The following is a 16,653-nucleotide window of genomic DNA, read 5'->3' on the forward strand; positions in this document are numbered from 1 at the left end:
GAACACAAAGGAGTGCAAATAAGGAAGGAGGCCAAACAAACTTACATCAGGTTCCAGGGTCACACAACGCTGAAACGCCTTTGCTGAGCCCATGTAGTCTTCCAAGGCCAAGTAGGCACACCCTAGAGAAAACCAGACTCCAAGCTGCAAAGACCAAAAGTCAAGGTTATGCAAACACATACACACATTTACAGGTCACAATCTGAACACGTTTAAGACACTATCAAAGAATACATTTCTATGCAGAATTCAGGACTACATTTTATTTGTTCGAGTTCAGTTTAAATGTAGGAAATCCAGAGGAGATAAAATTTCTGATGAAATTTTTGGGCTGGAGAGATGGCTCAGAGGTTAAGAGCACCGACTGCTCTTCCAGAGGTCCTGAGTTCAATTCCCAGCAACCACATGGTGGCTCACAACCATCCCTTATGAGATCTGGGGCCCTCTTCTGGTGTGCAGATATACATGGAAGCAGAATGTTGAATGCATAATAAATAAATAAAATCTTTAAAAAAGTTTCTGATGAAAATTTCAAAGCAATTATAACCATGAAAGTGTTGCAATATTAATATTAATACACTTGGTATTAACTAAAGGTAATGGGCAGCTTTGTTTACAAGCCCTTGTATTTGAGTCTGGTATTCTAAACCTGAGATCAGTGATGGGGAAAACCTTTACAAAGTATCGGCAGATTCTTAACTGATCAACGCACCACAAACAAGGACAGAGTTCTGCATTCATCCTCCATTCCCTCAGATAACCACCACTGTTTAACCAAGAACAACCTCCCTGGCAAATATCTGTGCAGGCACGTCTGCAAAAACCTTGGAAAGCATAGAGTCAGAATCTGGCTGAGATGTGGAAAATGGGTAATTATAACACAGGGTTTCCTTAAAATTCAATAGAACCTGTCAAAGGGAGATGTAACTGGTAAAAATTCAATGGCATTAGTCAGAAATGCACCTATGGGAGTTAAGTTTGTTTTCCTTTCAGTCACAAAGCCAGGGTGGATGGAAGCTTACTTTCCTACAGACTGAGCACAAAGGCAGGAGAGCAGTGGGAGAGGAAATGACATACTCAGCATCTGGCCCCGCCTTCCTCACCTACCTCCCTCCAGTCCCTCTTCCCTAACCAGCCCCACAAAAACCTGTTCCTTATGGAGGGAAGAGGCCTGGAACTCTTTAAGCAGATAAAGATTTTTAGCTGATAATTAGAGAGAAAGCTTCCAAAGCAAACATCCTTAGGCAATTTAACACTTCACTCTGAATGCACAGGAGGCTATAAATAACTAGCAAGGGCCTTTATGCAGAACAGATTTTGGTAGAGGTTAGGAGAGAGGGAGAGAGAGAGAGAGAGAGAGAGAGAGAGAGAGACAGAGAGAGAGAGAGAGAGACAGAGAGAGAGAGAGAGAGAGAGAGAGAGGAGGGGAGTGCATCTGGTGGGAGAAGGATCAAAGAGATTTGCTGGAAACTAGTTCGATGACCTGAACTATAGGACTTCAAGGTGAGACAGCTCACCACTTTGCTTTCACCTGGTTATTTATAGACTGAATGAAAAGAACCATTCAAGGCACCAAAACACATTCCCTGAATGTGACACAATTTAAAAGGACCCAAGTCCAACCCTAACTTATGTGACAGTATGTAAAACAAGTCCCAACCTTCCAAACAAGTTCAAAGTTTTGAAACCTTCATGCTGTATTTCATCAGTTCTCAGGCACAGCCTTGTTTTTAACTCTGAAACAAAGACATATCTGGGTTTCTATTTGTTTGCTTGGCTTTGGTTCTGGTTAATTACGCAGGTCCCATTCTTCAGCCCAAAGTAGTCTTAAACTCATGGGTCCTCCAGCCCCAGCATCTCAGGTGTCAGGCAGGGTTACAGACATACATTAACATAACCCAACTCCTCCAGAGTTTTAACCAGTGGCGGTTTTGTTCTATACAAAGTGGTACTTACAACGCAAGGATCCCTTCCAAGATGGCAGGTTAGAGGCAATGAATTCTAAGTCACTTGGAATGAGGGCTATCTAATCACATTCTGGGACTAAGTTAGAAACATTGCAAACTGCCTTCAAGGGTCTCAAAATGTCTGGGCCTCAACTGCCAAAAAAACCCAAATACTCTTTCCTCTGTGTTGTTATGAAAAAAAGAGGCTGCGTAAAATTAAGACACACCAGAAAAGATTAATGAAAGACCACCAGAAAAGATTAACAAATACTGCAAAGAACAGCACTTATGATATAGCTCTAACCCACACTGGTCTGATGGGGTTTATTATTTACTTTTAAGTTGTAAAGACCAGCTAATAATGTCTTATACTCAGTATCTTAAGTTTTTTAATGAAAACTTAGATATGACTTCATCTAATATAAAGCATTAATATGATTCTTGTGTCCTTTACACCTTTGGTTATTTTTTGCAGTTGTTTTGATAATTTGCATGGAATGAAAATCCCAAGATCAGTTAACTACTAGCTCACATCTATCAGCATCAGGAAACCATACAGGGAGAAGAGACCTTTAGGCACCCTGTTCCTTAGACCTCATTTTCAGATCACAGGGTCTCCCAATTGCTTTCCGCTGACTCACTATGTCATTTTTATTTTTCATTTATCAATTTATATCTTTAGAATCTGAAGAACTGTGAACAATCCTTGGCATTTCTTTTCCTTTACTTTGAAATCATTAACTTAAACTACCATTACCAGTAATGACTGGTGGGGCTAGTGAGATGGCTCAGCTGGGAAGCTTGCAAGCTGGCTAGCCTGACACACTCAGAGGCAACAAGAGACTGTCCCTCAACAAGAGAAAAGGACAACTGTCTGCTGACCCCCACATGCATGTTGTGTTAGTCACGCCAATACAACACATTTGTAATAAACAAATCAAAAGGCCTCGAAAACTTTCAGAAAAGTCCCCAAAATAAAGTTGAATTCTTTAAGCTCCAAGATGACTATTATTTAGCCCAGAGCTGTCAGGCGGGTAACAGAGTAGCTTCATCACATGTTCTGGTGGCTACTTTTTAAAAAAGTTTATTTTAACAATATTTAATCCTATATACACAAAATGAGATTGCTTTAATATGCTACTAACTATATAAAATGCTTGAGATATTTTATATCCATCTTTTTCCTACTAAGTCCTTTAAATCTGATGTGTATCCAGGACTTGCATTCTTGCTTCTAGGAGGAGACCTGCCACTGTCTCCTCTCTCTCTCTCTCTCTCTCTCTCTCTCTCTCTCTCTCTCTCTCTCTCTCTCTCTCTCTCTTTGTGTGTGTGTCAGGAGGGCAGTTTCAGTCCATACTGAATGCACCTCTGTTTATTCATACATCATCTTAAGTAACCAACCAAAGGTGGGGACAATGGCAGAAGACTTCTTTTACCATGTATAAAAGGGCAAATAGCAATTACTTCCCTTAATCCTAAAGACACTCGGTAGCTGCACGGACTACTTGGCCATCTGGTGCTTCATAGCTGCATGTATCACCTAGCCTTCGGGATGAGTGTAAACTCGCCTGGGCCCAAGTCAGTTGTTACTTAGATGGGAGCCATTCACCACCGAGGCCAGGGCATCCTGTAGCTGTTAAGCTAATATCACAAAGACAGTTAAGAGTGATTTTGAGTTCTCTGAACTCATGGAAAGATGAAATGGGACTTATATATATGGGTCCTGACAGTTATGGATTATATAAGAAAGGAAATCTTGCAAGCCATGGGGCTGTCTCCTCTCTTAAGGGTAAATCCAAAGACCTGGCTAAGGGACCATCCCTCAGGAAGGCAAGATCACCCCCTGGAAGGTGAGCTCACCTTACACCATGCTAAGAAACTGAAGGAGTAACAAGCCCTTTAATGAGATACAGAACTCCCTCCCTGCCTCCAGCACAGTCCCGAGCCTCCAGGAGGACCTGCAGGTGTGCCCGCCCACCCTTCTAAGTAGAAACGTAGAGCTTTTCATCTTTCTCTTTTGTCTCTTTAGGGTGCGACTGGATCCTATATGCTTTTTCTAGTACTTTGTGTTTCCTTATTCTTTCTCCAAACACCACCTCTGCTTCACTCTGTGGCTGCCTGTCACTGTGTGTCTCACCTCCATGCCAGCTTAACTCAAAGGACAAAGTTTTTAACTTCCCGCCTCTGCTCTCCTCCTCTAGGCAGCTGCAGAGATTTACAGCTTGCCAGCCCTGGGAGTTCTTTTGAATGTTAATTACACTGTACCCAATTTTCCATTTTAGCCTATTCTAAAACTATTTTATTAATGGGCATAAGAACATCAAGAGAGGACCCCAATATCCCCGACGCCACATCTGGCAACTGCAGTATTAACTTTGTCTGGCCACATTCAGTCCGACCTTTCATATACTGTGATCACTCCTGTTAACTCTCTCTAGTCAAAATAGTTTTCACTTAATGAACATCAATTAAATATGGCAGACATCGACACTAATAGCTTTTCATTTATAACTTCATATATTCCTCACAAAAACTCTGCCAGGGAATGGCACCCATTAAGGAAATGCTGAAGGAACAGGAGCTATGCAAGCACACTAGTGTTACTCCAAAGCCCACATCCTTTCCACTTGGCCACACTGCCTCCCAATATACCATCCGACCCACAAGTGAACCACCCTTGTCACCAGCAAAGAAATAAAGGGAAAAAAAAAAAAAAAACAGTGCAGATAGCATGTACTGGAACACCCAAGAGACCCGCTCATCTGTTTACTTGTTTTCCCAAAGGCTGTTTGACAGGGCTATGCAGACAGAGAAGCAGCAACAGGGGGGTGGGCATGTTCAGATAGCGGCAAGAGCTGAAAGGGTCTAGCTAAGAATGGAAAGAAGCAACTGCTTGTCAGAGAGGCTCTGCTGAGATTTCTGTAGAGCTCACACATCTGGGGCAAGTCAGGGGGCCATTGCTACTGCTTGCTGGCCATGACCTAGGGAAGCCAGAGTACAGTGTGTGGGAGCCAATATAGAAACACAGAAGCAGAGAACTGTTTACATTGAATGAAATGATGCCTGCATTTTAATAACGATTCCTTAAGTGTTTTAAATAACTTTTTAAAGAACACGAATGGTTGGGAACATGATCTCCTAGATTTTCTCTCCCAGAGCCACAGAGTACATCAGAAGTGAGAAGATGGATGATTCAGGAGGTTCTGAGCATCTCTGTGGCTTCAGCTGTAATAATCAACCTCTGAGTCTCGGTTCTTGGGTGTTGGGGGGGGAGGGTAAATAGGCTAAAATTCCAAAGCTCTGGGACTCCCCAGATAGGGTTCAGAGGTACACTGGTGCCATCTAGTGGTGGGACAAATACACTGGTCATAAAACCAGCACTCGCAATTTGAAGTGCTAAAGAAGGGAATTCATTCAATAAGAGGCCTTAGACATCAATTAAAAGACGCCAAGAGAGAAATGGCCTAGAGAGAAAATAGTTTGCTCCAGGTTTCATGGCTACTGGTTCCTGGAGTAGCAGTGTGTGTGATGACAAGTGCAACTATAGTACTTTGTAAACTTCAATACCTGACATGGAAATGAGGGCCATCCCAGGGCCAACAGAGTGCCACTAGAGAATGAGTGAAATTACTTTTATAACTGAAAACATAGCTTACAACAGTAAGGAAACATACAGAGGCACTGCCTGCTTGGATTCCATGATTTTCTGACTTGCTTCTCAGATTTCCTTCTCCCTCGGAGGTCTCCAAATCAGTAATCAAGGTTCACACTTTTCTAAGTCCCCTTGGGACCAAATGGTCTGCATCTGAGTCACATGTGCTGAAGGTTAACACAATCTAGCCCTAAAAGCATACCCCACTCCCCATTCTCTGCCTTATGCTTCCCTAGCTCAGTCCCATGATACAAATGCAAATGGCTTGTCGATGCAGATAATCAAACAGGAAGAGTCCTGGTCCAAATCCAAGATCACCGCAATCACTGTTCGGTAACAGCTTTCCCCCAAGAGATGCTTCATGCATAGTTTGTAAATATGTGCACTGCCATCTTGGACTCTCCTCACTGAAGGCACACAAGCTTCAACCTGCCAGTGTCACAATCTCCCTAAAAAGACAGTTTCCTCTGTTTTCTTTTGCTGTAGGCTATTGGTTGTTTAATGTTGTTTCTCTTGTCTGGATCTGGTTACAGCTGTTCTGTTATCTGCCAACTTTGTCCAGAAAACTTGCTGTGTTTGAGCCATATGTACCTGAGATTCTCCTCTGGCCCTATAAATGAAGGATGGGCAAGCACAGGCCTTGGGATGACGAAATCACAGACACCAGGCTACCAAGGCCTTGCTAGCAGGGGGGTTGCTGAGACTCACTAGGTTATCAATCTTCCAACTTCACTTTGCCTCTAACAAGAGCCCAAAGACTCTCCATTAAAGGAAAAAAAGCTTGTAAGCTAACAGCAGAAGGGATTCAGGGCTCTCTAGAACTTGGCCTTGGCCATCATGGTACTGTGTCCTGTTGTGCTGTCCTCAAGAGGTAAAGCTGAAAAGTTAAGAGCTCTGGAGCTGGACTAGATGGGCAGGCTGATTATCAGCGGCCCTCATGAACCCCAGGAGCTCATTCAAATGACTAACACTTCTATTTCTTCATCGATAAAGAGGGTAAAAACACGAAGGACCTCTGTCATTACGCTCTGGCTAAGGATATTCACAGAGTGCTTACAAAACAGTACCTGGGACCTGGTTGTATGCAATACTAGTTGCTATATTGCTATTACAACAGAATACAATAAAGTCAAACTCTACAGTTACCAGGAATCTCGTTTTCTAACTGACTGTGTTTGCACATGCAGGCTCTCTCCCAGATCACACGTTTCCACTTCTGTCCAGTCTATCTAACATGCTCTTTAAGTCCACACCAATCCTTACTTCTCCATCAGGCCTCTTCTGACCATCACAGTCCCGTTCACCTCAGTGCAGCAAAAACACATTGCCCATTTAGTCTGCCGCTGGTTACATGTGACCCACACCTCTTCTCCCTCCATTTAACACACACAGACCAAAGGGGTGCAACTCTGCATCTTAACATAATCCTTTACACCTCTCAGTACCAATGAATGGTCTCAAAGGAATCCACATTTGCATACTAGCTTAGGTCATCTGTGCTTATCAAACAGGAACTACATTCCTCCAGTCAAGAGGAGACTCATTTTCAACTCTTCTCAGTCCACTGCCTCCTAGTGACCGGCCTCTCTGCCACTCAGCTTTACCACCAGCTTCACTCCACCTTTGTCCACTGAAATGTTTCGTTTCTGCCTGCAACCAACTAAAGACTTCTAGTATCTCAAAAGCTTTACTTAACCCTTCTGCGCTGAGTTCAACACTACATTTGAGCTTCCTCTTCTTGATGTGCCTATAAGCAAGTAGTTTATTGATGCTAATCTGTTGTCTCACCTACAACTCACTCTTTAGTCTCCAGAGCCAGTTTCTGAGGTCACCAGTAGGCTTCAAAGCCAGTGACCTCTTCTGGGCCTTCTGTGAATTTGGTGGCCCTTTGACAACATTCCCGATGCTTGTTCTTCCTCTAATTTCTGTGATCCCTCTCCCTTGGCTCTTTCCCCTCTGGCCAAGTCTGCTGTGTTGACCCTAGTGTATTCTGTTTGTAGTATCCTTTTTTCTACCTCCCTCCAATTACTGGAGATGTCCAGCAAAAAAAGTATTTTTCCCTTCCTGGACTTCCTATAGCTAATTTAAGAGATATCTGTAAGCGCAGTGGTATAATATATACGTAGCATGTGCCAGCACCTGGATTCAATCCTCAGTAACACACACACACACACACACACACACACACACACGGCTTCACACACACACGGCTTCACACACACACACACACACACACAACACACACAACACACACACACACACACACACACACACACACACACACACACACACACACACACACACACACACACACACACACACACACACACACACACACACACACACACACACACACACACACACACACACACACACACACTGAACCCTGCCAACCAAAGTAAACACAGAACATTTTACTTTGTAACAAAAAACTTCAACCCATTTCTGCTCATATTTACTGCTAAGGTTACTGGTACTCACCTGTGACATTCATTCTTTTATTTAAATTGTCCACAATACCATTTGTGACATATTGGTCAGTTACACAAAATCACAATAGAGTCCCCTTTATGGATATAAAGTCAAATAACCCTAAAGCAGGGCCATAAGTGGTTCACAAACTGAGTCTCCCTTTGTCATTTTCTAGTTCTACAAGCTCTGCTCATAGGCTGGCACTGCCTATTGTATCCCACACTGGCATCTGGCACACAGCAAGCACTCGGTACTGTTTAGTCAGGCAACCACACAATGTTCTATTCAAACAATAACTCCTTCAAAAGATCAAGAACACTGAAACAATGTAAAATACATTTTTGTTTGTTTGTTTGTTTTTGTTTTTCGAGACAGGGTTTCTCTGTGTAACTTTGGAGCCAATCCTGGCACTCGCTCTGGAGACCAGGCTGGCCTCAAACTCACAGAGATTCGCCTGCCTCTGCCTCCCAAATGCTGGGATTAAAGGCATGCTCCATCAACGCCTGGCAAAATACATGATTTTTTAAAAACATATCTATTAGCTACTACTTTTATCATGTCAGGGGATTTAAGATCAGTGTATTAAAAAACCCCTATTCAAAACTAAAAGTATTGTCAGGTATGCAAGAGGCTTAAGCAAGAGGTCTGTGAATTCTGGGCCATCTTGGTCTACAAAGTGAGGAAGTATCTCAAAATACTACCACCATCACCATTATTAATAACACACAAGCTACTCACTGGGAAATACATATACCAAAATTGCATCTTATTTTGTGTCATTTATATCTTATAAAACAAGTAGCTTTCATTTTCAATGTTTGTTTATAGCTTACATGAATTTATAACAACATTTAGAAATGTTAGATATTTCACATGACAGATTGAATTTCCAGTACTTTTATCCAGAATGCATTAGTAGATCAAAACTAAACTATGACAAGAAATTAATCAATGTCTTTTCAAGAAAGGTGTTAGTACATTAAGTGTGTGACCTCATTTCTCATATCTATGCTAGAGAATTTATACATATACATAAGAAATTACACATACAAGAAAAATTAATCTATTAAAACTAATTTTGCTCATTTTCATTTGTTCTACATACAAGTGAGGTGTTAAAGAGTGACAAAAAATTCAACTTTCACAGCTGCAAATTGGATTCAGATATAGCCTTTTCTTTCTTAAGAATTATTTTTATCTTTTAGGTTCTGTGTGTGTGTGTGTGTGTGTGTGTGTGTGTGTGTGTGTGTGTGTGTGTGTGCGCGCGAGTATAGATTTGTACACATGGGTGCAGGTGCTGCTGGAGGTCAGAAGAGGGCACCCATCTGCTGGAGCTGAAGTTACAGGCAGTTGTGAGCTTGTCTGTTTCTTTCCCCCTCACTCACCTTAGCTCCCTGAGCCCCAAATGGAATTAAAATCTTCAAGATTTTAATTAAAGAATTAAAACAATCGTAACACTTAAAGAATTACAAATACTCCCTCCCTCGAGGAAGGGCCACAAAATTAGCAAACATATACTGGGACAGCCACATGAACTCTCGAATCCACATTTTTCCTCAAGCTCTTTCCCCACCTGAGAATCCAGCTCCCCTCTAACCATCTTGTATTTCCCACCATCCATTCAACAGCTACCTCCCATCCCACATCAGCACCAGGCTTCCCCAAACAGCCGGCAAAGCGACTACTCCCCTCTCCAGTATCTTGGATTGTCTGAATCTCAGGTCCAGAAACAAAGGTGAGTAACTAGTTAACCAAGGAGGAGAGTTACAGAGAAACGCTTTTCAATAGAGAGGAGCAGAATAAAGAAAGGGATTGGAACACTTGACAGGAATGAACATTTTCCTTTTTCCGTGTGACACATACTGGTTTGATATCTAAGCAACTCATTTTTATTTTTTGCATAAAAACCAAGGGCAGCAGGAAGAGTGGTGAACAAGAGAAACAGGTCTGCATGTCAGCAAACTCTCCCTGAGCAATTTGTTTAGTTTTCTCTCCCCTACTTTCTTCAGCTCTTAGTACCTCAAGTCCCTGAAGTCCTGGATTAAATTTTACTAGTTTCTCCAGTCTCTCGGAAAAAGAAACAGGCAGGTATGAGTGGATGGCAGCTAGCAGTCTCAAAAGCACTAATGTAAATGATGTGTGTCTTCTGGCTCTTCAAGAAATGCACCATAACAGTGTATTAGTGGGGCAGCCCATCCCTGACATGAAGCCAAGCAGTGCTATTTTTATACTAGCACTCTGCAGATGCCTCTCTCCATTTACCTAGATTTCATATAAAACCTAATCTTTTAGACAGATCTGAAAATGGTAGGCAGCATTTATTTTTTTAATTCTAGCTTCTCTTTCTTGTGACACTTAAAGGAGACAAGACAGCACAGTGTAATGACATCCATCATTGTGTTGGCTCACAAGTCTGCAGTGTGTTTGAGTTACAGCTTGTAGCAGTTCTACACAACCAGAGTACCAAATGCCTGTGTATTTTGGCATTTGTTTTTGGTCTGCCTGAATTGAAGACACATGGCAGGCTGCAAAGTAGCCTCACACGATATCTGTCTGTATTGTGGATCTGTTTTGAGCAGCTGTCATTTCTCAGCCTCAGTAATTAGTTCTAAATTGTATAACAACAAGGCCATCAAACCTGCCAAGTCTACCCTTGCAACTTCCTCCAGTCATCCTTTGTTCTAGTGTCCCTCCCATACTATAACTGCCCTGCAGAATGTAGCTTGTCAGTACGGTTTCCTACCCAGTTATCTCGTGTCTCCTTCCCATAGCCAGTGTGCACAAAACAAAGGTCCTGAGTTACCTCTGTGCATATCCCATTCTTGCACCGAAGTCAAAGCATCGCACAAATCAACTTCAGTGGTTCCCTAACCATCAAATGAAAAGACAGTCTAGCCTCACATTTAAGATAGTTGACAGCATGGGTCCAATCTAGCATTCCCATTGTAACGGTCTTATTTCCTGTCACTCTGAAAAACTGGCCTGTTTACTAGCTCTTCCATCCCTTCAGCACACACTCAGCTCTGCCTGGGTTGCTCCCTGCCTGCTGCATCTGCAGCGAGGCCCTCCTTTACCTAGTCAAGTACGACTTGTCAAAGCCAAACCCATCATATCCTCTTGTATTTAAGAGGTGGAAATGTTCTTTTTGACCCTTTTATAAGTTGGTGCCTTACAAATAACTCCCCCGGCACTTCCTTGATTGCAGTATCATTAGCTAGTTCAGTGTGTCCATCTCCCCAGACTGTGTCTGAAGGCACGAACTAGACAATCTGTCCATCTACGACTAATTCTTGACATGCGCATCTCCAACAATTATGAGTTAACAGTGAAAAGGTGCCATTCATTCACCCACTCAGCAAACATTTACTGAGGACCTCCTATGTGAGAGGCACAGGAACAGGCACCAGGAATAGTGAAGTGACCACAAAGAAGAGAATTGATACCTTCATATGTAACTTTCATTCTTCTTAAAAAGTAACCTTTCATAATGGCTATAGTACTTGTGGAGAAATGTGAAAGAGGGTAAAATGAGAAACCTAAGGTAAGAATGTGGTTTCAAGGAGCATGGGCACAGGAAGGGTTTCTGAAAAGTGACATTGGAACAATGACTTGAACAAATGTGACAGCAGCTAGTGAGCCAACTGGGCAAACAGTCCAGGCAGACAGACAAGAGTGAAGACAGCGAGGCAGGAAGCAGCGAGGCAGGAAGCACCCATACATTCCAAGAACAAGGAGGACAGTGTACAGAGTAGGAAAGAGAGACCATGCAAAAAGTGGGCAAAGCCTATAGAGCCATCAAAGAACTCTGGCTAGTACTAGTGAAATGGAGGGAACCGTCTGATCCAACTAAAAAATAAAAAAGATTTTGGATGTTCACTGAGAACAAGTAAAAAGGACAAAGGGGCAAAAAGACCAAGGAGGAAATACAACTAACTGGGTAAGAAAATGGCAATCTGGAACAGGATGGTAGAAAGTGGTAAGATGTAGTCTGACTTTGAGGTGCTTGTTTTAGATTTTGGTTTTTTGAGACAGGGTCTCTCTGTAACTGCCCTGGCTGTCCTGGAACTCACTCTGAATACCACATTGGCCTCAAACTCACAGATATCCACAGGCAGGCAGATCTCTGAGTTCCAGGTCATCTGGTCTACAGAGTGAGTTCCAGGACAGCCAGGGCTACACAAAGAAACCTTGTCTCAAAAATCAAAACAAAAATATAGAGCAAAAAAAAAAAAAATGGGTAACATCATACAAATTGTTATCAAGACTATGAATTTCATAAGAGACAAGAGATTAAGTCATCATCAATTACAGAAATCCTTAAAACTGTCCAGGTTCTTTTTAACAAAAGAAACAACAACAGAAAGTCTAGGCAACATCACTACTTTTCAGAAATAAGATGGCTAAGTCAGGTCATATATCAAAAAGATGTCATGATTTTCAACAAGTCATCATGTTGCTTGTAGTTAGCAAAACAAAAGTTATGCCAGAACTTGACAACAAAATCTATCTTATAGACTTAGCATTTTTAGTGGATTTACCACTCACTTGAATGAGTTAAACACACTTCTTTGAAGTAAAAACCAATGTATGAGTATTTTGCCTGCCTGTATGTAAGTGCATCATGTGTGCACCGTGTGCCTGAGGAGGAAGGTGTCTGGTCCTCTGGAACTGGAGTTCCCGATGGTTGCTAGGAACCGAACTCCAGTCCTCAGCAAGAGCAAAGTGTTCCTTACTGTTGAGCAACTGTAGCGCCCACGTGAGCAACTATTCTCAACAAAGCACAATGAGAGTCAAATCAGAACGAAGCTATCTGATGAGCATTTGAGAGGATTACAACTGCTTACACATCAAACCAAATACAATGTCAAATAACCCATTAGTTCTATGTTCCTTTGCAATTCCATATTACATTTATGATTTTTTTTAAAAACCAACAAAGTTTGTAGTTAGACATGATCATTTCCTTTATTACTGGTCACAAACAGGGCTTGCTCAGTGACCTTACAAGACTCTCTGAAGGTACTGCACAGTTAGGGTCGCTATGTGAGAGCCTTGCTGCTTATCTGTAATAGCAACTATCACATAAACTCTACAGACTTGTTCTCATAAGCTTTCATTACCTCTTAGGAAGTTAATGAGTGGTGTATGACAGTTCTCCAGCTAGTGTGACCCTGAGGAACCAAAACATTGGCCTCCCCTACTCTAGCAAGCTGGTGTTTTCAGTGTAAAAGACACTTCCTGTATTTGCTGTGTACACATACCCTTTTTAACAGGTAAGGGGTGGAAGCAAGCCAAGTCTCTACCAGATGAATTATTCCAGTCAGTGTGCATGTGCAGGTGCCAGGAGCAGTGAGAGGAGAGCAAATGTAAAGTTTGACCGAGAGAGAAAAGACAGTCTCTCATAATATCACTTCACCTACTGAGTATCATTATGTGTCAATAAAGGGAATCTCCCGTCAGAAATATGACCTCTCCTGCAGATTTATCAGGAATGCAAGGAGAGTTAGGTACCTTTTGCATTAATTGTTCAGATCTTACAAAGTTATTCATGTGGAGCTGGAGAGATGGCTCCATCAGTAAGTGTTCAAGCTCAAGGGCCAGAGTTTAATTCCCAGAACCCATGTAAAAAACCCAAGTGGCAGCATACCGTCCTAATCCCAACACTGGGAAATGCAGACAGCAGGACCCCGAGGCTCAATAGCAGTCAACACACCCTATGTAATGAGCTCTGGATCAATGAGAGACCCATCTCAAACACAAGTGGACAGCTCCTTCGGAGTGACACCTGAAGCTGTTCTCTGCCTTCCACATGTGCCCACAGACAAATGCACCTACACACATACATACACAAAATGTTCTGATTTATCTGTGTGTGTATATAAATCTAGACATTTTCTCCTAAAGGATCAATAATGCATTCTAATGTTGCTGTATTTATTGAACAAAAACCAAGATCGGGAGGCTTTCTGAGGTCTAACCTGCATGGGATTAATCTTCACGGAGCGTTCAAAGCACTCCACACATTTCCGAAACTCCTTGTTCCGAAGATGGAGGAGGGCTTTGGAGCGCTGGGCACGTGCACTCCGGTGTCGTGACAGCTCCCAGGCCTTGTCATAGCAGGAGTGGTCCTGCAGGACATCTCCAAGCAAGCAGTATAAACTTGGGGTTTCCTTTTTCTCCAGTTCCCGCCTGAGGATTTCTTCTGCCTGGGAACAACAACAAAAATAGCAAAATCATTTAATTGTGACTAACTGCTATTTTTAGCACATGCACAACTTTTATCTCATAGTCTGTGTATTTTCAATTACTTGCTCACTTCATGGCTAGAGAGCACTGGCCGCCTGAGAAAGGCCCAAGGGAAAATAAGTGAAAAGGAACAAGGAAAGGCAGTGCCTACTCTGAGGCCCTGGGATCCCCCAGTACTGGGGAGCCTCCTGCCTGACAGGAGGTCCTCTCCACCACTCCGAGTCCCCTGTTTTGCCTGACCCCACTGCTGCTGATAGAGAAGTGTCTGTATCACCTTAAATACTGATGTCCACAGGGCAAAGTCACCTGACCACGTAAGCAGACTGTGTGCTTAGGACTACCACATATCCTCAGCTTTTCCTCACCCATGTCTGTTTTCGATAGAGCTGAACGTCTGTATATTAGATTTAGTTTAAGTTAGTCCTGTCTGTAATTACTATGTTGTCTGATTTAATCAACTCTTTTAAAGGGATGCACTTCAGAAAGTGCCTTTGGATGTTGGCACTTTCGCATTTGTGATATAGTACAGGTAAGTTAAGACTGTCAAGCCTACTCCAGACATGGAATCAAAATTTATTAAACAGTTTCCATGGGAAAATAATTATAAGTCCCTGAAAGCCAAAACCCATGAAGTTTTATAATTCAATGTTTTAGAACACAAGTCCTCTATTCACAAATAATATAATGGTTATTAATATAATCTGATAAAACTCTGTGACCCATAAAGACAAACATTTAACCAAACTTCATATGATAGTGGCCACACCATCTTTGGTGAAATAAGCTTCTAGTGTGGTTCAAAGCATTTCTCTTAATGGACTGCATTTAAAATTTGTGCTACACCATTCCAGAAATTCCAAGGCTGACTACTTAAAATTCCTCTGTTCTTACCCTGTTATAGCGGAGTCTGTGGTCTGCAATAAACATCACAGTCACTTGGTACAGATATGACTGCAGGCACTGTCTCCCTGGAAATCTGTGACCGCATCTCATCTGTTGAGCTGGAAGATGCCATGATTGTGAAGGGTACAAACACTGGCAGTCCATAATACCCAGTGAAGAAAGAATTCTGGAATTGCCATCTTAGTGCCTCACACTAAAGTACCTGCAAGTGCAGGGTTTTGTGTACTGAGTGACAAGACACTATGAAGAGACACACCAGCAAGAGGCAGGACAGCTGCTTCCAAATCCACTACACAGTGGAAGGAAAGACAATAGCCCTGGGTGTTTTCATCCTCAAGACAGAGAAGCAGGGAATTTCTGATGACCTCATGGGGCTTGCTGTCCTTGTCACTGTCAGGCTGGTGGCTCCTACAGGACTGCTGATGCACAGGTAGGGCAGACTGGGACTCATTAGTTCTGTGTTAAAGTGGGAGCTAAATCACATACGGTTCACTCTATTTTTACTTTCTCAATGGACTTTAGGCTACACATCATTTTTTATTATTTAGCAAGTGCTCTGAGTGGGCTTGGGACTATGGCAAAAATAACACTTTCAAAGCTGGGAGCTTTTCCTGGACGCTGGTTTGGAGCCCTGTGCGGCCATTAAGCAGTCCCATTGTCCCTCAGCTAATTCATGACGAGAAACCAGAGAGGCCCTGAGATGAGGGAAAATTCCAGCTGGTCTCAGGCTCGCCTAAGTGTGCAGCACTTCTGCTGATATGAGCGTCCTAAGCTCCACGAAGCACCCACTTCACTACCACCTAACTGTAACTGCTGAGAATCCCAAAATCAGCCAAGCCCTCCCTAACCTCCTAACACAGAGGAGAAACAAACGACTTTTGTGGAGACTTAGGTGGCTTTAAGCCACTATGTTTGGGCAAACTCAACATAGAGGTAGGGAACACAGGAGAGTGAGCTGAGGGCTGCTTCACAGCCAGGAACAGAAAAGGCCAAAGATCACGAAAGACCAGACTCAAGAACTTTTAGATTAGTCAAGGGACAGAAATTCCCCCAGCTTCATGAGTCCTATGTTATCAGAAGCATCAGAAGCAATCTCTGTTCAAGATTGATCCTACTTCACTTTAAGACACCATGACTGAGGCCAGGCGGTGGTGGGCCTTTAATCCCAGCACTCGGGAGGCAGAGGCAGGCAGATCTGTATGAGTACAAGACCAGCCTAGTCTAGAGATCGAGTTCCAGGACAGCTTCCAAAACAACAGAGAAACCCTGTCTCGAAAAACCAAAAAAAAAAAAAAAAAAAAAGGGGGGGTGAGTTTTTACTCAAGATGCCAGCTCTCACCAAGTCCCTCCCCTGAACATCTTCAAAGACTGAAGGAGCAAATGCCACGCAGCAAATGCCAAGTGCACAGCAAAAGTCCTTTCTTCTGTTCAGCT

At 42.6% G+C, this 16,653-nt stretch overlaps 1 protein-coding gene across 1 annotated transcript in view; it reads right to left on the reverse strand.

Annotated features, from left to right (window-relative positions):
• Ttc27 (tetratricopeptide repeat domain 27) overlaps positions 1-16,653 on the reverse strand; it is a 125,108-nt gene that overhangs the window by 35,656 nt on the left and 72,799 nt on the right. Inside the window, exons 13-14 of the mRNA XM_027426079.2 lie at positions 14,049-14,276; positions 46-144 (exon numbers count right to left, since the gene is read on the reverse strand). Coding sequence (XP_027281880.1) covers positions 46-144; positions 14,049-14,276 — 327 coding nt within the window. The remainder of the gene's footprint in view (positions 1-45; positions 145-14,048; positions 14,277-16,653) is intronic.

The sequence above is a fragment of the Cricetulus griseus genome, chromosome 7 (genome assembly GCF_003668045.3).
Source record: "Cricetulus griseus strain 17A/GY chromosome 7, alternate assembly CriGri-PICRH-1.0, whole genome shotgun sequence".
Classification (NCBI taxonomy): Eukaryota; Metazoa; Chordata; class Mammalia; order Rodentia; family Cricetidae; genus Cricetulus; species Cricetulus griseus.